At 42.1% G+C, this 24,335-nt stretch overlaps 1 protein-coding gene across 2 annotated transcripts in view; it reads left to right on the top strand.

Annotated features, from left to right (window-relative positions):
• Window positions 1-24,335, top strand: part of trrap (transformation/transcription domain-associated protein) — an 81,741-nt gene that overhangs the window by 34,166 nt on the left and 23,240 nt on the right. For both annotated transcript variants that reach the window (XM_056365940.1, XM_056365939.1), the window contains 22 exons: window positions 47-205; window positions 577-714; window positions 1,946-2,056; window positions 2,883-3,029; window positions 4,964-5,177; window positions 5,423-5,551; window positions 6,430-6,579; window positions 8,198-8,397; window positions 8,872-8,993; window positions 10,628-10,841; window positions 11,059-11,238; window positions 11,506-11,652; window positions 12,032-12,151; window positions 13,725-14,012; window positions 14,636-14,773; window positions 15,081-15,193; window positions 15,949-16,084; window positions 18,172-18,363; window positions 20,809-21,004; window positions 21,704-21,822; window positions 21,913-22,059; window positions 23,229-23,329. In XM_056365940.1, the coding sequence (XP_056221915.1) occupies window positions 47-205; window positions 577-714; window positions 1,946-2,056; window positions 2,883-3,029; window positions 4,964-5,177; window positions 5,423-5,551; window positions 6,430-6,579; window positions 8,198-8,397; window positions 8,872-8,993; window positions 10,628-10,841; window positions 11,059-11,238; window positions 11,506-11,652; window positions 12,032-12,151; window positions 13,725-14,012; window positions 14,636-14,773; window positions 15,081-15,193; window positions 15,949-16,084; window positions 18,172-18,363; window positions 20,809-21,004; window positions 21,704-21,822; window positions 21,913-22,059; window positions 23,229-23,329 (3,461 nt within the window). The remainder of the gene's footprint in view (window positions 1-46; window positions 206-576; window positions 715-1,945; window positions 2,057-2,882; window positions 3,030-4,963; window positions 5,178-5,422; window positions 5,552-6,429; window positions 6,580-8,197; window positions 8,398-8,871; window positions 8,994-10,627; window positions 10,842-11,058; window positions 11,239-11,505; window positions 11,653-12,031; window positions 12,152-13,724; window positions 14,013-14,635; window positions 14,774-15,080; window positions 15,194-15,948; window positions 16,085-18,171; window positions 18,364-20,808; window positions 21,005-21,703; window positions 21,823-21,912; window positions 22,060-23,228; window positions 23,330-24,335) is intronic.

Raw genomic sequence — 24,335 nt, 5'->3', positions numbered from 1 at the left:
TCACACATTATCACTTAAACATGTACTTACTGCTGTCTCATTCCAGGTGTACTACCCCGTGCGCCACCACTTGGTGCAGCATATGATCAGTGCAATGCAGCGTCTGGGGTTCACCCCCAGTGTGACCATAGAGCAAAGGAAACTGGCTGTTGACCTGGCTGAAGTGGTCATTAAGTGGGAATTACAGAGAATCAAAGACCAACAGGTGTGTTCATGGATTATGTAAATAGACATAAATCCAGACAAACAGGCTGCCTGACCTACACACAGTTTTTTTATTAATTTCAAAAGTTGTCAAGCTTTCCAGTTTAAGGTTCCCTGTTGTCATACACATTCAAACGTGATATGGTTTATTATATTTTAAATGTTACAAATGGATCATTTCTGACTGGCAATGTTTATTATTTTACAAGATAAAGGTATTTATCATAGAGATACATGTTTTAATCTAATTTTCTTACCCATGTTCAGTAGATACTCATGACTAATAATGTTGTAGGAACTGGTCAGAATGTTTATTCTGTGAACTGTAAGTGTGTTAACTTCACCCCCATCTTCCTCTCTCCTCTGTGGCAGCCGGAGTCCGAGACTGAAGTAGCCGCTGGTGGTGAAGGAACCAGCGGGGGAGCTGTGAAAAGAGGACTGTCTCTGGAAAGTGCAACAGCTGGACAGGACGTCAAGAGGTTCCGTACAGCAGCTGGAGCTGCGTCCACGGTGAGCTCAATCAGCAATCTCTCAGATGCCAGTAGAATGTGGCAGTCGCTTGTAGATCTCTGTACTCAGTCACTTTAGCAAGAAACCGGCTGTACAGCAGTTGGTTTCATCTTGTTATATTTTTTTTTACACCCTCCTTAAATTAACAAGTGCATCTCTTACCATCAAAGTTCTTGCTTGGTGTCCCTGTGCTTCTCTGAATGCTTGCAGAGCATTCGGAAAGATACTTTTATCAGACAGCCATTTGAACATCTGTCTGAGACAGAAATTGTCTGGTGTGTCTTTGAGGTCCCAAAACTGAATAAGATGCCTTTTTTGCAAGAAGTCCCTTTTTAATCTGAATCTAGGTTGTATCTAAGTTTTTTTTCAGATACATAGAAAACAAAGTCTCAAAAGTCTGTTTTTATTTAGAATAAAACGAGCTTCCTGTAACAGCCCTCCAGGTTGTGCCTGACTAATGATCGTGCCTGACTGCTGGAGTCCCACCTCAGTCAACTGTGTATCTCTGGCTGTTTGTTGTAGACCTGACAGCCATGATTGGGAAAAGCATAGTTTGAATAAAGTTTATTTTTTGGGCTCCCCTATTGTAAAATAATAATTTTATTTGGTAAATTTATTTCATAATTTTGGTAATAAATTCCAAAATGTGAATGTTCACATTGTGGTTGTTGAAAGCCTGCAGAATGAATACTCCTGTACCAAAACTGCAAATGCAACAGCATTGTGGCTGTCCCTGTACAGATACAAAATCCTGTTTCATATTATGGTGTTTTAAAAAATCACCTTAATACCTAAGATGTTGTACTTTGAGGAAACACTAGCACAAGTCTTAGTGGTTACTGCCTTAATGACGGTCCTGATTTCCATCAGGTGAAAGCTTATGTCAGGAGAGAAATGCAAAAGCAGCATTTGTTTCTGCTGGAGCTCGGGAAATGTTAATTCCTCAGAAAGTTGCCAGGATAATTATCAGGAAATCATAGTTCCAGTCTACTTTTCACTGCAAGCAATGCAGGCAAAAATCTGGCTTAGTGCAGGCTCTTTGATATACTCCCTCCACTTCCACCAAAGACTGTCCAATGTTAGCACTGCTGTCGCAGAGTGTTATTATGCATGTTTGTAGATTCCTAGCCAGGGAAAGATCTTCTTTTTTTAACAGAAGCTTTCTTTTCTCAGTTTTCAAAGGAAAAACACTCTGACATATTAATTGTTTAATTGTTTTTATGTGTTTTAGGTGTTTGGCCGCAGCCAGTCTATGCCAGGGACAGAGACCATGCTCACCAAGCCTGTCGAGAAACAACATACGGACACCGTGGTCAACTTCCTCATCAGGATTGCATGCCAGGTAACACCCCCACCATCACCACCTCACACATAGCACCTCATCTCACGCACACACACACTCTCGCACCAGGTACAGCTCTGCCATCCATAGCGCCTGCCAGGTAGGACACAACTATTCTAACCCCTCAGTGGTGAAGGTAGGACACACCTGGTGGCTGTCCTAAACGCATCTCCACACACTCAGTCGGGCACATACAAAGACACACACTGTGTCTCCTCACACAGCTGTCCCTTGGTCTAGTGGCAGTGATGACCTTGGTTACAAGCCTGAAATAGACTGTTGAGATTTCACTCACCTTGACTTTCCTACTTTCTGTTTTTGGGCCAAGCTTCATTCTCACTGTTCACCCAACCATCTCTGTTGAATATAACTGGTGAGGATCACTCACTGCTCTCAGAACAGTCTATAGAAACATAATCTTTCCTTTGTATTCCACTTGATAAGAGTGTATTGTGATACTAAATTGATCCCTGTAGAAAAATTGTATCTTTCCCCTTGGCACCAAGGATTACCATCAACCAAAGAACATCACACCTAGAGCTGATAGGGATTCATTGTTTTGTTCAAGGATGCTCACACAAGGTGGATGCTTGTCACCATGAGGGCTTGAACTAGACTTTCTCATTGAAAGACTTCTCCTTCCTGGGTATTCAACTGTTGAAGTTTAGCTGGGGTGAATGAAATTATATAATAATATATTGTGAACAGCCTCATCTCTTTTTTTTTTTTTTTACCTTATCAGGACACCATTGTGATATTGAAAATAAAGAACCATTGTCACTGATAAAGACAATGATACCAATCTTCTTTCCTCTCTTCTGTCTAGGTGAACGACAGCACCAATGTGGCCGGCTCTCCAGGGGAGCTGCTGTCCCGTCGCTGCGTTAGCCTGATGAAAACTGCCCTCAGGCCTGACATGTGGCCTCGCGCTGAGCTCAAGCTACAGTGGTTTGACAAGCTGCTTATGACGGTGGTAAGACAGCAATGCTTTCAGAATAGCTGTGCCTTGTTAGGCTGTCTTTATATTTCATATAGCCAGACTTGTGCTTGTGTCGGTGACATTTTTGGTGTAACAAAGTTAGTCTGGAGCCTTGTAAACCATTATTACTGCTGTGTTTCCCCGCAACTTTTGCCAGAGATCGCTTGTCAGTCACTGTCCACACATGTCATGGCTTTTCCTTGAATTTCCCACTGATGAATATTAACTTTCTGAAAGTGTCTGGCTTATCTTTTCTATTTAGTGATGAGGACTGTTGCTGTTCTGAAATCCAAAAACAGTATTTGTTTACGTGAGCATGTCAGACATTATTTAAAGTTGCGAGTGAAAGCGTATGTCACAATAATCTTTAAGGCAAACATGTTTAATAAAATTCAAAATATTCAGGCTTATTGTTACAGCTCAAAGCAATAAGCAGCAAACAGTAAAGGACAACTAATGTGTCTCTGCTGCTCGCCTTCCCAGACACTGCAGAAGTTTTCCTCTCCCTGCTTAAGCTCTTAGTATTTGCTCTAATGCCTCCAAGTCCTTTGTCTGTTATCAGTAATACATGAAGTGAGGCGCAAACTGCCATAATGACAAAATAATGACAGTGGCGAGATAACAGGAGTCTATCCGGGTTGGCCTGTGCCTTCTCGCTCAACCCCACAGTCCTCTTCATCCTAAACTCCTCATCCTTGCCGTCTGTATCGCCCTGCTGTGCCTCTCTGCATCTCTCCTCGACTTTCTCCGTCTCTCTTGCCACCACTTCTTCCTCTCATCTCTTCTTTTCTTTTCAGCCTCTTATCGCAGCCTCTCTTCTCTCATTTTATCTGTTGCTCCCCTCTCTACTCATCTCTCCGGTCTGATTTGGTGCCACTGTTCAGACGAGGTTATCGCCATGTGCTGGCAATTGTCACTTACTTCCCTTGTTCTCTATTGGGGATCTCTGCATCGGCCGCGCCTTTCTCTCTGCCTACACACACACACACACACACACACACACACACACACACACACACACACACACACACACACACAAACCCAATCGGCCCCTCCAGATCCCATAGGGATGGTCTGACAAACAAGGCTTTCTGTAGGTCTTATGCAGATGCACATACACAAGCCCATCCCCCTCGGGAGCATGCTCTACCTGCTCAGCCGTCTTACTCAGACTAATGAACAATGCTCTAAATCGGATTACCTTTTATCATCTCATTGTACTGGCATGACAGTGATTAAGAGTCAGGAGGAGTGGCGTGAGAGGGCAAATTAGGAGGGGCAGAGGACATTCACACAAAACGTGCACACATTCACGCACTGAGGCAAAAACATGCGTATGCCCTATCTGCATGGCTCCAGAGACAAGGTCCCATTCTGTTAATACAGTGCAAAAATCAATACTACCCTAATATCTACCAGCAGTCTTATCACAAGAGTCACCTTGTTCATTAGCCAAGATTAGTGCCATGGATCTGTCCCAGATTATCCTCTTGGCCCTGCCATTGTCGTAAACCTTGATTGCAATTTAGACAAAATTACTACCTGATGTTGGCCATTGATCTTTGGTTTAGCAGTGATCCCGATGCCGTGGTTCTTTTCTGTGAGAAATACCTCTGTGTGTATTGATTTTCTTTTTTTTTTTTTTTTTTTTGTCTCAAATTTGTATGGAATAAGAACTTGAAAGATTAGTGTACAGTAGTATCCAAGGCCACTTTGCCATTGGAAAAGTCCCTGATGAATTTGCACCATAGTTTTCCTTGTTTTAGGATTGTAGACTCATGGCTGAAAAACATAAATCTGGATATTTTGCTATATATGGCAAGCACATTGTGTTTTATGTGTTGTGACAGAAATAAAAATGACACATTATTGATGTACACACTCCTTAATTACTCTTGGTTTCACTGTTCTCCTCCGTGTCCTCTCAGGAGCAACCAGCACAGGCCAACATCTCCAATATCTGCACTGGACTGGAGATTCTGTGCTTCCTGCTGACGGTGCTGCAGTCCCCAGCCATCCTGGCCCACTTCAAACCCCTCCAGCGGGGCATTGCTGCATGTATGACCTGTGGCAACACTAAAGTCCTACGGGCCGTCCACTCCCTCCTTTCTCGCCTCATGAGCATCTTCCCCACTGAGCCTAGTAAGTTTCCAGTGCCTAACACCTAAATTCGAACAGAGAGTCAGACCAGTTCTCTCTGAGAAATTGTCCGCTCCCTGCTGTGCTCATTAAAGAGTGCCAAAATATTTGGACCACTGTTCTGTTTGGTTAGGATCACTGATGCTTAAATTCTTAAGCTTGTTTTGCTGTGCCATGTGTTAAATTTAGTAACGTATTTATTTTTCAGCTATTCTTTGTTTGAAGCAAATGTTGCTTTCTTTCTCCAGGCACATCAACTGTGGCGTCTAAGTATGAAGAATTGGAGTGTCTGTATGCTGCTGTGGGCAAAGTCATCTATGAGGGACTTACCAACTATGAAAAAGCCACAAGTAACACTAACCCCACACAGCTCTTCGGTAAGACCTTCAGCATTCCAGTTGTCCCTTCTTTTTTCTCATTAATCCCTTTCTACCCTCTTGTGCTCTGTTACACTCACTTTGTTGCTCATAAACCCTGTATTTTTTTTTTTTCACGCTTCCACTCTTTTTCCTACAAAACCGAGCTGCCTCTCAGTCACTTGTAGCAATTAAGCCAGTGAGTGGGTCGTTAAAATGCAAGCCAATGGGCGCCGCTGCTCGGGCTAACATCTGGCCTGTTTAAACTGAGGCCACAGTCCAGCAGCTTGGGAAAGGTTGTCTTGGGAAGGATTGCTGCTTTCGACCTCCCTCCCTGTTCAAACATTACTGTTACACACCCAGATGTAGTAGGCTATTTATGGAAAAACTTTACATTATAGCTTGATCTAAAGAAACTATACTAATAATTTTAAAACACAGTATAATAGCTCTCCAAATAAAGGAGCCTCAAGGCGACCAGATGGCTGTTGGAGAGAAGTCTAAAGGTAATACTATTTGATATGGTTTCCCAAAATGGCACTTGTGGTCAATAGACAGCTTTTGGTATCCTGCTGTCAAAAAGAGGAAGCGCTGATGTGATGCATCCATCTGGCCAGGGGGTGACATTTCAACATTTGTCTCCCTTCCGGGAGCAGAAACGGAGAGGGACGTTACTCATACCTATCCCTGCCTCTGAGACACACTGAAACTTTGGTCAGATTTCCATATAAAAAAAAAAAATCCAGTCTTTGTGGTGCTCTGAGAATGAACACCACCTGACTGCAGGTGCACGTGTCTGATACCTTGCTCCGCAGAGGTTGAGGATCTTGTCTAGATTATTGTATTTCCATTCTTTCCCTCCCTTCATCTGCCTCCCCTCCCCTTCGCTTGTCTTCCAGGAACACTGATGATCCTGAAGTCAGCCTGCAGTTACAATGCCAGCTACATCGATCGCCTCATCTCTGTGTTCATGCGCTCACTACAGAAGATGGTGCGGGAACACCTGAGCCCCCAGCAGGCCAACCCAGGGGTCACCGAAACCAGCACAGGTACATGCACGGACATGAATTCAGTGGAAAGATACACACATATGTACTCTGTATTACAAATAAACACACACACACACAGACACACAAAGACACGCTTGACAGAAGTTTAAGGGATGTTTAGTTTATATGTATCACTAATACCAAATACTAAAATACATTGACTGTTAGAAATTCAGAACTACATTAAGACAACTACATTTTGTTTTCATAATTAAGAGGGGCTAGTATAAGCTGTTTATAATATGACAATGCAGCAATAGTAGCAGTAGTAGTAATTAAATATAAAACTCAAACACATACACTCATGTCTCCACATCAATTCTAACACATGTGCAAAGAAAACTTGTTGCCAGTCACATTAATTCCACAGTCAGCTTTGCCCTACTAACTACACTTCTCTCACCATCTGGCTCAAATATTTACCCCAGTTCTTGAGTTCAACTAGAGGTTCAGTTGAACTGATTCTGCGGGGCTGCAGTTAAAGCTCGCTTACACTACCAGGAAGGCCAGTGTGCGTACTTTCACCAACTCTGATCCAACAAGGGGTTGACTGTGTGTGAGCTCAATCTCACACGGTGACCTTCCTCAGACTCCGTAAGAGCTCAGATATCCCATATATCTCAGCAGTACCTGGCTCCATACAAAGACCCTATCAAAAGTTCTATATCAGTGAGCCCCAGCTGTGTTCTCAAAAGCTCGTGGTCAGGGGAGATCCACTCTACAGATAGTCTGGTTTCACAGGGAATGTTCCTCAGCTCTAGTTTCCCAGCCCGTATTGTGTCCTAGCCGCTCTCTGGATACAGCAAACAGATGGTCACCTTGTGCTGTTTTGCTCTGGGTTGGAAAAGGTAGACACTGTTTGATGTGGAAACACAACTTGCCTTGTGTGTCTGCAAGCAAGGGTAAAGAGTTTCACAAGTTTAAGTCTTGTTGTATAATAGCTTTAGGTTTTTTTTTTTTTTTGTCATGACGATTACAAAATTTACTAAAGTTTGCTGTTCGTTTTCTTCTCTGAGCTTGGCTTCATCAGGTTTATAGACGTAGGTAGTACATAATTCCTGTTGCTACTTCAGACAGGAGGTAATAGTTGTACGATGCTATCTGTGCTTTAAATGGGACCCTAATGACTATATCAGGAAACACAGACATTTACTCTCCACTAGGAGCAGTTATAGTCACCAAGACCAAAGGCTATCTGACCAGCAAGGCCATTGCTCCTAAAGACCGTTCATGTCTCTAATCTAGTAATCTTAACTGAAGCACTGTTTGTATTGAAACTGTCTAATTGTGTCTTGGCTGCTAACTCTCACATAGCACTCACATAGCAAGTGTTAAATGGGTGATGTGAGTGTAGATGTGTGCAAGGCCAGCTTGATTCTTGAGAAAACAGGACATGAGGTGAAACTTTATTTTCTTTTGCAGCTCTTAGTTTTAGAGTAGCAATAAAAGAAGAACAAAATCCATTTCCTAGCAGGTGTTGGAAACATGCTCAGCTCAGATTATACAAACATACGTGCTCTAAACTTATGCAATAATTTATCTATAAATGTCAACACATGCTTCCCATCAGCACTAATACTAAAATTGCTAATGTTGTGTCTCTCTCGTGTGCTCATAGTGACCAGTGAGCTGGTGATGCTGAGTCTTGACCTGGTGAAGACTCGATTGTCGGTCATGAGCATGGAAATGAGGAAGAACTTCATCCAGGTCATCCTCACTTCGCTGATTGAGAAGTCCCCTGACCCCAAAATCCTCCGTGCTGTTGTAAAGATCGTGGAAGAGTGGGTGAAAAACAATTCGCCCATGGCTGCCAACCAGGTAGGAAGGAGGCTTTTCACGGTGAGACAGTTCAGAGTGTTAGACTCTGAAAACAGCTTTAGGTTATACAAATATAGTGTGTACAAACATAAAATAAAAATGTGTGATTTGGTAGATCACTGCATTATTTCTTTCATAATAGTAGGGGTGAATCCAGGAACTGAATCAGCAGTGTACATTTTAAAAGTTGTGAAACCTTTCGACAAACAACAAGCAAAGCATATTTTCTAAATCCAGTCAGGTTAACATTAGCATAATACCCACACAGATGTCTTTGGTCTTTATTTTCTTTTAAGCTGTAGAAGCAGAGCAAGCACTACAGGGCTGAGGTGGACAGAGATGCAGCTATAAGAAAATACCTGAAGGGATTATCTTTGTTTTACATTTTCTCTCCTCTTCCTACGCGCTGTCTCTTTTGTATAATATCTTCTCCCTTTATCTCTCTTTTCTAATCGACATTCTTCTTCCTTACAGATGCCGAACCTACGCGAGAAGTCCATCTTGCTGGTGAAGATGATGACCTACATAGAGAAGCGTTTCCCCGATGAACTTGAGTTAAATGCCCAGTTCCTGGACCTCGTTAATTACGTCTACAGGTAATTACTGCCATTCATCACATGGCCAAATGGCCGTGCCACTAAAGCCATGCCGCCCTTGCATCCATCTTCACAGGAGGGATGAAGGTCGGGAGGTTGAGGCGGGGAAAGACATGGGAGGTTGGGTCAAGGAGCAATGGAGAATGGAGATGAGGAGGAGGGAGTTCGAAGCATGAGCAGTGAACCATTCAACTTTTTTCTTTTGAAAGATAAAAGGATAAGAAAAGATTGATCATGAAAGATAGATGGAAATACTTAGGATGAGTTGGGGGCACATGGAAGCAATGGAATAAATTAATAGAATTTGTAGCTGTAGAAATTAAAGGGTGGAGAAGAGGAGGGTGGTATTGTGCAGAAGGGGTGAGAAAGACGGCAGATAGTGATAGAGATAGATATTGCGACTGGGTCTTTCACAGGGCTACAGTACTGCCAGGACTCCGCCAACTCATGACAGGACACCCAGCAGGCGGGGGCCAGAGGGGAAGAGACTATCCTACTGCCTGCTATTCATCAAACCACTGCGCTCTTTGTCTTTCTGTCTTACACACATACACATTTAATCAGCCAAATGTACCCTGTATCCCTCCACCCCATCTGCTCTTCATGTCAAAAGGTTTAAAACGAGCTGTAAAGCCATGATGGACAGCAAGTAATCATAATGAAATGATAAAGCAGCTGTTCCAGAACAATGTGTGATTAAGAGAGTAGCACAAATAGGGGGTAGTGTGCAGCTGGTGTAGCCTTGCCTTTTGTGTTGTCGCTTTTATCCCACCTTCCCTCTCTCCTTCTGTTATGTGAATGATACCCATGAGGCGCATTAAGTGCAGCAAGATGATGTCGAAATGATGACATTTGTTATTTAAGTGTTTAATGCATGACTGTTAGTGCTTTACTATCACTGCACTATCCACATCAAAGAGATTTAATTTTACCCAATATTCAGTGTTAACTGCCTTCTCCCCACATTTCAGTGATCCTCAACATGGCAACATGGCTGCTCAAACATCCTGGCACCTTCGCATTTGAATGTTGCTATGACATTATCTTTTATGCTTGTAGTATGTTTGGAATCGTACCTGCCTGCTCTATTTATAAATAAGCCCTTAAACCCAATAAGAAACAAAAGAAAAAAATCAGCTCCCAACATAGATTAATTTAGTTTATTAAGTTTTCTTGTGATTGTTAATCAAATAATCAGATAATTTGTTTCAAATATTTTCTAAAAATTTGATAATTGAGAAAAAAACCCTATTTTTTCCTTGTACAAAAATGTATTGCATTGATATTTAGTAATATAATTATTTTACAGATGCCGTTAACAGAAGTCAAAGCAATAGTCTAGTAATACAAGCTTCACAAAGTGGAGTTATTGCAGGGTATGGGTGCTCTCATTTTTCAGTTTTTCTGTGTACTTCATAGGTTTGTTTGATATTGCGACTTGTTTTCCACAGTTGTCTCACTGTAGTTTTCGACATCGATGCCGTGACTTCTCTCTGTAGAAGTTCAAAGTGCATTAAATGTTTTATCGCTAACAAAATGTCTGTATTCTGCTTTCATAAATCATGGAAGTAAAATGGGTACGAGCCAGCATGCAAGCTCTGTTAAATAGATGTTTTGTCCCTCACATTATTCAGGGATGAGAGCCTTTCAGGAAGTGATATCACATCCAAGTTAGAGCCGGCGTTCCTCTCAGGGCTTCGCTGCACTCAGCCACTGATCAGAGCCAAGTTCTTTGAGGTGTTTGATTCCTCCATGAAGCGGCGTGTCTATGAGAGGCTTCTCTACATCTGCTGCTCTCAGAACTGGGAGGCCATGGGCAGCCACTTCTGGATCAAACAGTGCATAGAGGTAAACAGAGTACCGTCTCTGATCTTTCAGCAGGCCTTTAAGCCTTTTATCCAGCAATAAAAAGAATGTGTTGTTGACTCATAGAATAAGTCTTTCTTTTGTTTAGGCCTTTTTTTTAGTTTCAGCAGCCTCTTGTCATGCCCATCAATTGTCATGTCGGTTTCTGTTACTGATCTTCTTGCATTTGTGTGCGTGTGTGTGTGTGTGTGTGTATTAGCTGCTGCTGGCAGTGTGTGAACGAAACACCATCATCGGCACCAGCTGTCAGGGATCCATGCTGCCGTCTATCACTAACGTCATCAACCTGGCTGACAGCCATGACCGTGCCGCCTTCGCCATGGCAACGCATGTCAAACAGGAGCCGCGTGAGAGGGAGAATAGTGAGACCAAGGAGGAGGTGAGGCACACAAAGAGACGCACAAATACCACAATGCATCAAGAGACATCTCCCACACAAACTATCACATTATCCCACTGTGATCCTGCTTCTTTGTCTGTCTGTAAAAGTCTCTGTTCTCATCCCTCACTAATTACCTAAACGCTGTTGATGCTTTATGTCATACAATCGACTTTTAAAACAGTGTCGTTTCCAACGTGAAGACGAAATGTCAAAGCTCTCTCAAAAGACAATTGTTTTCCTCTCCTGTCTTGTCTTCCCTGGAAGGATGTGGAAATAGACATAGAGTTGGCACCAGGTGACCAGACTGCCATCCCCAAGACTAAGGAGCAGGCTGACAGAGACACAGGCAACCAACTGCACATGCTTACCAACCGCCATGACAAGTTCCTTGACTCACTACGGGAAGTCAAGGTAAGATTGGTCCTCATCAAACCAGCATGTACGCTGTCCTTTAGTTCAGAGTGTACTGAGGGTTTGATTAAACTGACTGGATTTTGACAAGGCTGGGAGCAATGATATATCTAACCATTATGTTAAGGGATTGTTCCCCTGATTTTTCCCCCTGATTACTCAGCGGTAAGTATTGGCATTACAAGAGACCTGTGCAAAAGTTTTTCAGAACCCTGCTGAATTTTCTTCTACTTATAAAATCAAAAACTGATTTTGACCTGGGACATCAGTCAAATACAATTAACCACCCAATGGGACAGTTAAGAAGCAGTGCTCTTGAGTGCTGAGGACAGAGATTGCTAAGTCAGCAGCCTGTCATTTTTCTTTGGTCCATGTTTAGACGGGAGCACTTCTGAACGCTCTGGTCCAGCTTTGTCACATCTCTACACCGCTGGCTGAGAGGACCTGGGTTCAGCTCTTCCCTCGCCTCTGGAAGATCCTTTCTGACAGGCAGCAGCATGTGAGTATAACTTACTGGCCTCTATGTAGATGCAGCCAGAGCAGAGAAGGAGAAAGCTTGTGGTAATTTCAGTTGTATATACAGTACGTTTTAGTGTGGTTCCCTCTGTCGACATATTGTGGGGAAATGTGCGATTCTGTTTTGCATACAGTAGGTACTGACAAAACAGTTGCATGTCACAGCTTGTATACTGTATAGCTCTTTCCACTGCTACAAATCCAAAATGTGTCCCTTGGTTAATCTTTTTTCACAATATAAATCATAAACACAGACATGCACTTATTTCTACTCCACTCCCCAAGTATTTTTGACTTGCACGATGCTTATTTGAAAACGATCCCTTACGCACGTACCTATGCCGTGTATATTTATTTATCTTAACAATGACATTAACAAGCAGACAGTAACTCCGAGCTCGGCTTTCCCATTTCCGTCTCAAAACGTGTACTTCCACTTAATGAGGACAGATTCATTCATGCTAAATACGGAAACGAGAAAGCTGAGGGAGGGAAGCTGTAATGAGTTTAACGAATGAGATGCGTATAGAGTATTTTGAGACGCGTTGAAAGGCCTTGATTTGAAGTGATTGAGTTCTTAAGCATCTGAAAGATGCAGTGAGTAGAAAGATGGCTTCAAAATAATATTTTCTTCCTGTGACAGATATGTCACATGTTTATTCTGATGGGTGCCTCAGCTCTGCATTTCATGCCACCATTACACCATATCAATTTAAGATGAAAATAGAGTGATAATTAGTGCTCAGGCTTTTTTATCTCTGGGTCTGATTATTTCATGGGCATGATAGAAAAGCATATTTTTCATAGGAAGGAATTTGACATATTGGCCTTCTCCACCACCAGCCTAATTAAAGTGACCATCAAAGCATTAATTATTCCATGCTGTCAACAGGCAGTGAAAATTATATTCATTACCAATACATCATTTATTCATGTGTCAGTCATGATTATTGGCACTCTAACCCTGTGGTCACGCTCAAATCCTGTGCTGTCCAACTGTGTGTTGTGAGAGACTCTGATTGCAGAGTGTATCCCTGTGCAGTTCAAACAAGAAAATTATGCTTTTTTTCATTGTCTCAAATGAAGGCGAAATGCTAAACAGGGTGATTGATTGATTGATTGATAGTAAAACAGAAAAGCAAGACACCTGAGTAGAACTGGGAAAAGTGGTTAAAGTCACTATCACAATCTTAATATTTTTACAGCACTATTTATTCATACGGTTTATAACTGTATTCAAAATCACATGTAGCTCATCTCTACAGAAAGTTAATGGATTTGTAGTGTAGTTGATCATGTTTGTCTTCATCTCAGGACACAAGAAGGCTGCATATAATTAGTCATTCGTGCATTTCCAGGCTTCTTACCTGTTTTCGCTTACCTCCTTTTTCTTTTTTTTTTGTAACAGCTCTCAGTTACTGGAAAAAGGCATCATGTTGCATGGCGTACATGCAACAGAATGCCTTTATCAATATGCTATATCAGGGCATTGCAGCTCAAGTTAAACTGGGTAGTTGATGAACTCTCTCTCTCTCTCTCTCTCGCGCCTCTTCCAGGCTTTGTCAGGAGAAATGAGTCCATTCCTGTGCAGCGGCAGCCACCAGGCCCAGCGGGACTGCCAGCCCAGTGCCCTGAACTGCTTTGTGGAGGCCATGTCTCAGTGTGTGCCTCCTATTCCCATCCGCCCCTGTGTGCTGAAGTACTTGGGCAAGACACACAACCTCTGGCTACGCTCCACTCTAATGCTGGAGCAGCAGGCCTTTGAAAAGGGCCTCAGCCTACACAGCAAACCCAAGCAGAGCACAGAGTTTTATGAGCAGGAGAGCATCACACCACCTCAGCAGGTAATGTGTTTTTGGTGGCTGATTAAATACTATTCACTATTATTTTTCTACTATTATCTTGACAATTGATCATTTTTACGCAATTACAATAAATCTGTCACTTCACCTTTTATTTGTCTTAATGTGTTTAACCCTCTGATCTAACCTACTGATCATAATGCCACAACAGATAACTGCATCTTATTATATAGCTTCTCGCAGTGTTACAGGTTTTGGTATGTGAAACTAGCATGCTACATTGGAATACATTTAATTATTAAAGCAATTTTCATTTCTGATATCATGTATTTTACTGAAGTCCAATATCAGCTCAATACTTTAACCCACTACCTCTACCATTTAGCTCATACATAAATTGATAGGCGGTTGTTAACATTAAGGTTTAAAGAGTTTATTATATTACGTTAGTGTTAATGTTCTTTTTATTCATGATTCTTTTCCACTCTGGATGCTCTGGAGACATAAATTTGCCTTTGTCTGTTACAGCTTCATGTTTAAATCTTTCTGTTTTCCTGTTTGAACTAGATTCATTAACAAAGATGCTCAATCAATTCACAGTTTCCTCACTGCAGATTTTCCAATTTGTTCTGCTGCCATCCACATTTTGTTCTACTTCTCTACAGGAGATTTTGGACTCCCTAGCAGAGCTTTACTCTCTGCTCCAAGAGGAGGATATGTGGGCAGGTCTGTGGCAGAAGAGGTGCAAGTTTCCTGAGACGGCTACTGCCATTGCATATGAGCAGCATGGCTTCTTTGAACAGGTCAGAGAAAGTTTTATGGACCACTACAACATTTATCTACAATCCAACATTGTCCCACATACAATCCACACCATACACTGGAAGTCCTGCTAGTAAATACCTTCATGAGGGTGTTTGTTCACCTTCATGATCATTTTGGAGGCTGTAGTTTGGGTTGATGTTAAATTGTTATGCATATGTGGTTCTAATATTTTGTATTAATATCAGTAAGTATAGACCGATATTACAGCAAGTTTCATCATGAAGGCATGTTGCACTAATAATCATTTAACATAACGGTACTAAAACTTTAACTGTGTCTGTTCAGGCCCAGGAAAGCTATGAGAAAGCGATGGAGAAGGCTAGAAAAGAGCACGAGAGGAGTAATGTCTCCCCTGCTATCTTCCCTGAGTACCAGCTCTGGGAGGACCACTGGATACGGTAAGATTTCTGGAACAGAAAAGATGCTGTTGTCCCTGAGGGCAGTCTGTCTTACACATCAAGTGAGAGCCACCACAGCACAAAACCACAGTGGATTTTAACTTTAATACCTTCATATATATATATATACACACTGTGTACTATTGATTGTACAAACCTAACATTTATTTCATTCATCACATCATGAATTATACAGCAGGGCATCCAGGGATGAAAATATTTGAAGAATAAAATGAACAAACTGAATTTCTGTATATGTATATTTTTCCTCTATAAACCAGTCCATGTCACCTTTTTCTTTGCAGGCCTGTAATATAATTTTGTTTGTATACGGATGAAGCATATAGGCACTGTTACTCGGACAATATGCTTCTGTCAGCAGGGAAATCTGCATTAAATCCATTTCTTTTGTGATATATCCAAATGAAGTGCTTCTTAACAACTTGACACAGTCTAGGATGCAAATCATTCATAAAATTAAAATGAGACACACAAACTGTACGGTTGAGACTCAGAAAACCCCAGGCAGCCTATGCAAATGTGAAAAACCCAGAGGGCATTTTGAAATAGTCAAAATGATAAACAGTGAATTTTTTAGTCAGCCTCCGACAGAGGTGGCTCCGAGTGACGCCCTGTGAATTGGACAAATAAAAAAAGAAGATACATTTTATTACAAAAATCTTATCGCTGTAGCTCATTTTAAAGCATAAATTAAAGTTGCCTTAACTTTTCATCTCCCTCGTCTTCATGTCCAGCTGTTCTAAGGAGTTAAACCAGTGGGAACCGTTGACAGAATACGGCCAATCCAAAGGCCACTCAAACCCTTATCTTGTGCTTGAGTGTGCTTGGAGGGTTTCCAATTGGGCTGCTATGAAGGAGGCTCTAGTGCAGGTGAGGAGTGCACAGTCACCTTGTAAAAATGTATGCATGTATGGATATCTGCACACACAAACACACTCACAAAGGTGCAATAACCCCTCACCACAAGTTCTCACTAACACAACCACAGACACGCTGGAGCCTGTAGATTTGAACCCAGTGAACCAAAGACTCCTCTCTTACTTTTTTTTTCATTTTATTCCTGGTTTCCGGTACAGTGCTGTATATTGAGCCCAGGCCTCATGTCAGTGTGAAGTATAGTAACTTGATATTGGTACCGTCCAGTCTCCCACCCCCCCACCCCCACAACCCCACGCCCCTAGGGGGGGAGAATGAGAGAGTTGGCCGTAAAGCTGTGGAAATGCAGTTCAGCTGTTTGGTCCGTTAATTTATTGGCCTCGTGTTTCCTAAAACAAAGTGTAGCCGGGTGGAGAGCGCGTGATAGTACCGGACATATAACAAATACTCCTGCTTTGCTCTTTCAAGGAGACTTGGAACCAATCCATTGAGCCGCTCTGTCCTAAGGTGACACCTAATTAAATTGTCTGGATGGCAGCACCAACTCCGCTATATCCCCTCCTCCTCATTTCATTCCTTCCTTCGTCTGTGTACCCATTTCTCTTTCTTTTGTCCCTCACTTCTCCACCCTCTTTCCTTTTACGTGATCTTCTTTTTTGTTAATCCTACCCTCTTTTCTCCTACTTCCACCTCCGTCTCTTCATCCCTCGCTCCACAGCTCTGGCTCTAGCAGCTAATATTTACGACAGCTGCGCGTGTGAATAATTACCCTGGCATCTGCTGCAGGGTGATTTGTTTTATGGTGGAGGAGAGGAGCAAGGCTTTCAGTTACCTGCCTGCCCAAAGCTCACCAGCTCAGAGCCGAAGTCCAAATATCCCTGCTTTCAATTACAGCTGGCTCTTGATAAGGGCAGCCCTGTCTCCGGGATATTCATCAAGCGTCACCCCTGATAAGTGCGCTTTGACCGATCACTGTAATTTTCTCCCCAACATCGGAAGAGCTTACACAAATACACAACTATGCTTTCTCACTCTCTTGCTCTGTTCACTCGTCCTCTCTTTGGTCTTCTCTCATTCTGTCTTTCTCTCGCTCACTTATAAACACACAACAGCGAACCACAGGTTTGACATAGCAGCCTCCCCAGGGCTGTTGTTTGTTTAGTGTTAATGCACTCAGCGTTTTAATCAATAGCAGGGCCTTTTCCTCTTCTCCGCCTGTGTGTCAGACTCATCAGGTTGATTAGCCATTAGTACAAAAGTCCTGCTGAATCCATTCAGAAAATGAATTTGTATTGTTTTGTATTTGTCCAAGTACTAAATTATGCAAAGAAAGTGTCATAGGCCCACATTTACATCGCTGTGAAGTGTGTACGCTTTTCTGCTTGACATCAATCACAGGGACAAAAATGCACATAGAAGAACAGCAGGCAACATACGTCAACTGAGCGTCTAGATCTAGAGAATATGCCACCAATTGAAGCTTTTTTTTTGGCCACTACCAGCAGCTACTGTCTGTCAGTAACTCAGCTGTTGCCATGACACACTGTCATTTTGCATGCGAAAATGTACAGTCAGACAATCTGTTTGTTTTGTCAACAAGGACACTGTAGAGAAACTAAGAAATAAAAACATATTCTGTATTATTACCCTTTTAAATAAAATTTGTTGAGGTGATTGGCAGCCTTGTCAGCGCAGCATTGTATCCTGTGGTGCTATCAGTATGGATTTTACAGGAAAACTGAAGGATTGCTTGACAACATGAAAGAGCAGTCAAGAAAAGCTTTGGTTTTTGTATTCTGCCATCTGCCATCACCAAAATCAAAAGACTGATAAAAAAGAATATATGCAGCAGTGCTACACAAGCATTAAGACTACTGTCATTGTGTGACTGAGCCATCTTTTTGTATTGTAGTTATACCAAGGCATTAAAAAATGTTGCTCATTGTCTGCCTATTAAACTTGGAGAAAAACAAATATTGATTATAAAAAAGTAATGCATAGTTCGTTTTTGTAGCCACAGTCTTTTGCTACTATAAATTTGCGTTTAGATATGGAAATTGACTTTCTGTGTGAATTTCTAGGTGGAGCTGAGCTGTCCCAAGGAGATGGCCTGGAAGGTGAACATGCACCGTGGCTACCTGGCCATTTGCCACCCAGAGGAGCAGCAGCTCAACTTCATAGAGCGGCTGGTGGAGATGGCCTCCAGCCTGGCCATCCGGGAGTGGAGGAGGCTGCCTCACATCGTTTCCCATGTGCACACGCCGCTGCTTCAGGTCAGTATACGAAATGCATGCGAGAGTTTTCCTGTTGCAAGGCTCCATTTAGAGTGACGTGGCAGTCAGAGAGCCGGGAAGAGTAGTGACAGTAAGTCATTTTTATTGTGATAAGCACTTGAAGAGATGCATGTCGAGAGATCATCCGTAGCCCCGAGACGTTGCGTTGTTGAGTAACGCTGATAACAGCCTCTATCTTCCCCTCTCACTCCATTTTGTAAAATTGAGATAGATGATTAAAAAAATCAAAAAACCTTTAAGCCTCTTTGATTCCACCACAAGAGATTACAATAGACAGGGGCAAAGATGAAAAAAGGAGAATGAGAAAATAAGGGATAAGGCGATGGAAATTGAAAAAGGTGGAGAGTGAACAGAACGCGGGAACATGGGAAGAAAGAGAGAGAGAGAGAAGAAGAGGAGGGAAGAAAGGGAGTTAGTTTAGAATGGCTGTAATTACTTCCCTGCCATCAGATACCATTTGATTAAATACCTGCAGCAGAATTACATTTACATGATGAATGGGACGGTCTGAATGAAGGTTAGAAATGGGCCATCAGCTGATATTAACAGATAATTGTGAAAAATATTGTATTGCCTAATTTATTTTGTTTTGGGAGATTTGATTTCGGAGCAGGGGGGTTAAGTCTTCAGCACGGCTCTGATTCACTGCATTTATCTTTTCAGAATGGGTATTTGAATTGGGTGACTACGCTCTTTGTTATTGTGTGTATGTGTGTGTGTGTGCGCGTGTGTGTCTGTGTATTTTGGTGTACGTACGCTCGCATATGTGCAGTCCAATTATTTACCCTAGCCGAGAGAAAACAAGCTATTTATTCCTCTACCCAGCCAAGCGGCCTGTTGTAAATCTCCATTCCAAACTCTATATCTCACATTCACGACTCCATGAGCCTTGGAGAATGAGAAGCCTAGACTCCGCAAATACAGTAGGGTTCAAATACCATTCGAATCAAGTTATCATCAAATCTCAGCTGTCAGCACTAACTGACGATCAATGGATTATCACCCACGCTATCGATTATGAGGGTTGGCATTAATATTGACTGATGAGTAGTTATAATGGAATGATTGATTATATGTTCACAAAGCGGCTTTAGGCCAATCAATGAGGCTTCTTTTCATGGAATGAGATAGAAGCCCTCGCTTATCATTTTCACATTTTCCCATCTTCTTGTCTTTTTTTCTGTGCCATACTCGGGGTATTGAAGCAATATAGGAAGTCGTAACGATTTTTCCTGCAGAATTATTTTGGTGGCTTTAAAAATTCTTGCTAGACTGTTTTTCTGATGCCAAAAAGTGTGTTTTGGTTTTTTTTGTGATATATGCAGTCCCAAGTGTCTGCTACTAATAATTCAGTCAAATGAAAAGAGGAAATGCAAATCAAATTGTGCCAAAAGTTAAGAATTTGTGTGTTAATGTGCTAATTTTCTGCACTATCCTCAGCTCTAGCTCTCCTCAGATGTAAATACATTTGGTCGCTTTGATCCATCTTGTTTTGAAGGCTTTCAGTCCCTGGGATTGCTCAGTTTGAATCTTAAGCCAGCGACCTAGAGGAGGGCGGCCCCAGCATTCTCTTCTTTCTTTAAATCTGTCGATACCCATACGTTTTTTTACTGTCCGTGCTTTTACCTTATTCAGTCAGTCATCCGAGTAATTTCTTTGATTCTCACAGCAGCTTCACACTCTTGACATTACCTTTCTTCCTGTTCCTTCCCTCTGTCACCACATCTCCCACACCATCTTTCCACCGCCTGTTCTCCAAAGACGACCATATCCACTTTCTAACCATGTTTACACCTCATCATCTTACTCTCTTTCTTATAATCCTCCTTTACCTTTCTTTTCATCAGATTCACTTAGATATTTTTAGGGATGTTTTGCTTCATTGAGCTTGTACACCAAACACTGAAGAAAACAAGAAATAATGTGAGAGAGATGTGTCAGAAATAATGTTAAACCACCGTAAAGCAAGCAAGCCTGTGTTTGGTTTTAAAGCATTAAAAGGACATGAAAAGAAAAGATTTACGTGAGATTTCTTAAACCTGAAATAACTGACCAGCCACTGATGGACAGCAGATGGACACGATGTGTGTAATGCAGTGCAAAGCAAGCAGGAAATTTGGATGGGAGTGTACATTTGTTTAGATGTGTAGACAAAATATTAACCAGATTAAGTGCAGCTGGTATACTGTCTGTACCAAAGCTTTCAAGTAGACTGTGGAACAGGTCGTGGAACACAAAATTTTAGCTGTAAACAGAAAAGTTAGCCATTGCAAGCATGAGATGCATTTGCCATTTGCTGTGGCTCCAGATCTGCCATCTGGCATGCACCATAAAAGTTTAAAGTTAGGGCCAAAGAGTGGAGGGTGGTCAAGATACCTGTGATATTGTATGAGGGCTGAGACATTACTTATGATTTCTCCCCAGGCGGCACAGCAGATAATTGAGCTGCAAGAGGCAGCGCAAATTAATGCAGGACTTCAGCCAGCTAACCTGGGCCGCAACACCAGCCTCCATGACATGAAGACAGTGGTGAAAACGTGGAGGAACCGATTGCCCATTGTTTCTGATGACTTGTCCCACTGGAGCAGCATCTTCATGTGGCGCCAGCACCACTACCAAGGTGGGACACACACACATACACACACTGACAGACCCATCTGTATTTAACACCAGTGATATTGAAACACATATTTCTGTTCAGATGCATGAGTTTTTACAAATTGTAGGTGTGTTACAGGGTGCCACTCTCATGCCGACATACTCTCATTTTGCTGCTTAGGTTCATCAAAAAGGGGCCTTCTTTAAAAGGCCTCAAAGTGCAGAATCACCTCAGGGTCTCTGCACATTTCCAAATGTCAGCTTGTTAAAGCACTCTCTCTTACTGCAGGACATAACACACACATATTTACCTTGCTCAGTGCTCAGCTCTCTCCCGCGGTGACTTTGAAACCATTCAGAGAGGCAGCCACTGCAAAATGTGATGTCTCAAGCAACTTGAACTCCAACTTGCACTGTGAGGAGCTGAAATAATAGCACTGGTTCTGCAGCACCATGCCAATGAAATGCACTTCATTTATACATGACAGCCTTCAAACTTATGTTAAAGTGAAATGGAATATTCCTGATGAAATTCATTGCCATGGCCCATTTACTGTTCAATACATTCAGTGTCCCCGGTGCCCTCTGTGTTATGACAGCAGAGCTTTCAGAGTGCTAGAAGATTCCCAGTGTTCATACTGCTCTAAGCTTACTTTTTAAACTATGACACTTGTACAAAGAGGAAATTCATATTCATGACTGTAATTGTCCCTGTCTGCAGCCATAGTGACAGCGTATGAGACAAACACACAGCATGATCCGAACAACAACAATGCCATGTTAGGAGTTCATGCCTCGGCTTCTGCTATCATTCAGTATGGCAAGATAGCACGCAAACAGGTAATGAAAGTTTAACTTCTGTCTGTCTCAGGTTTCTTTAAACATAATCGTTTGTGTCTGTGAAATCACATCACGCTGTTGTCTCCCTAGGGTTTGGTGAATGTGGCTCTGGACATTCTGAGTCGTATCCACACCATCCCTACTGTGCCCATAGTTGACTGCTTCCAGAAGATCCGACAGCAGGTCAAATGTTATTTGCAGCTGGCTGGTGTCATGGGCAAGAATGAATGCATGCAGGTAAGATTGAGTGTGACCGACTGTTACTGTGTTCTTCTCTTGCTTCACTTATTTATTTTACCCATGCACTAAATATTGATTCATATGCAAGCATAGACTTACATGACGCTTATTCTGCCCCATTTCTGTGATGTTTTACTGATGAAAACTTTTTTCAGAAATTGAAAACTTGTAAGTGTGTTTTATATTTATTATCATAAATAATACTTGCACTAGATTGGTGTAATCTCAATTTATTTGAGCCCCAGGATTGTTATGTAAGACTCTCCCCATAATTGATAATGTATTACAGATATGAATGTAGTATTTTTGTCATGTTCAAAATCAAATTCTTGGCTTTATTAACAAATGCATAAATTTTGATTTCAACTTGTAACTCATGAAATATTTTATTGGCAAAGTCACTGTAGAAAGAGCAGAAATCATTTTGCTCGTACAATCCAATTATGTGTGATCAAAACATGATAAATACATCGGGCCCATGCAACATCTGCACCATAATGTAGCACAGCTGCAGGAGATTTGGACTGTGGTAATGAATGCTCCAATTTGAAATGAGCCGGTCTCTACTGAAGAAGAGCACATTTGATGCATGTAGGGTCATTTAAGTACTTGGGTGGATTTCTGTTAGCAGTAGCTGGAAGCATAGTTAACGATACTTTGAGTGGGAAAAGTAGTAAGAGCAAGAAGTGTTTGGGGTGGCTCTAGGTGACAAGTTATAGCAGGGAGACTTATAAGAGAGTGTAACTCAGGAGCTTGCTCTTAAGCCCATGGAGTACTCTGATTAATAGAAGCAGTCCAGCACACCACAAGTCATTAAAAGTGCCAGTAGACACTCCCCTCTCTCTCTCTCTCGTTCTCTCTTCTATCTCATATCCTCTGGTGCTCTCTGTCTCTCTCTCCTGCTACACATCGTTTGTCACAGCAGTACATAGGGGACACCTAATCAGAGGCTCACCATAATGGAAGTTTAGTTCCCTTAACCCCTGTTTTCTTACTTCTTAATGAACACCTAGCACTTTGTTTGTTTTTCACCTGTAATTATGGCCCTGTCTAAAACAAAATGTTGTGGTATGTTCTTCACGATTCCTCTCTAGTGTCGATGAAAGTTACTTTACTGCGGTTTTGTTTGAAGTTAAACCTCCATTGTTCTCTGCTCTATCTGTCAGGGTTTGGAGGTGATAGAGTCAACCAACCTGAAATACTTCACCAAGGAGATGACAGCTGAGTTCTACGCTCTGAAGGGCATGTTCCTGGCTCAAATCAACAAGTATGTCCACTGGGGATCCAGTTGTTCTGTCTTTAGCACCTATTTCACAGCCTGTTCAAGGCGGGAATGTTGTGCCGTTATTCCTCCATGTTGTCCTGTATAAAAAGGTACAAACACAGAAGGAGGGGGGGCATTGTTGTGCTGCCAGCGGAGGTAGTTACAGAGCTGGAACAACTTCTGTTTAAAAGAGAGGGCCAGAGCGACGGGACAGGACACAGACACGGCTGTGTTACACATCACGCCTCTGATTCCAGAGCAGCAGCACGCTATCTAAAAGTTGACACTGGGGCAGCATTATACAGGCTTGTTTGCTTCAGTTTAAACAAGCAAAGGCAGCATTACAAGGAGTCTTCTTAACGGCAATATAGCAGGATTTTGACTACTTTTCTACCTTTTTGTTTTTGTCTAAACTGATCCTTCTGTCTGCTAATGTCTTTCCTTTTGTTCATTATGTCCTCAAACTGTGTCAGTGGTTTTCTCCTATGAGGACATGGCAGTGATATTTAATAAGCACTTTTTGCTGACGCATCTCTGAGATTATGTTACTAGGTAACCCCCATGACGTGGCTTAGATGTTAATGTACATCTGTGTCATCGGCTTGTGACAGTGTCAGTAATGTGTTTTTGTCTACAAGTACAGCTCTTTCCATGCTTAACTGGGCTTCGCATACCCACAGCCACGCTCTTTAACACCCCTCCCCCTCGGCACCCCCCTTTTCACCCGTCATCTTTGACGTGACATGGCATCCTGAGGGGTGAAAGACAAATTGAGGAAGGCTTATTAAATGTATATGCAGCTCAATAATTAACTCGAGGCAATTTGCAGGAATCTATGGGATCAGCAGAACTTGCCTCCACCTCAGCAGGGTTTATTGCAATCATTAAGTTTCCCCTACACCGGGGGAGAATTAACAGCAGAGTGGGGGTTAGGGGTTGAGAGAGTCTTTGTGTGTGTGTGTGTGTGTGTGTGTGTGTGTGTGTGTGTGTGTGTGTGTGTGTGTTATTT

This window comes from Seriola aureovittata, chromosome 21 (assembly GCF_021018895.1).
Source record: "Seriola aureovittata isolate HTS-2021-v1 ecotype China chromosome 21, ASM2101889v1, whole genome shotgun sequence".
Lineage (NCBI taxonomy): Eukaryota > Metazoa > Chordata > Actinopteri > Carangiformes > Carangidae > Seriola > Seriola aureovittata.
The sequence above is the reverse complement of the archived record's forward strand: the minus strand, read 5'-3'. Positions and strand labels throughout refer to the sequence as shown.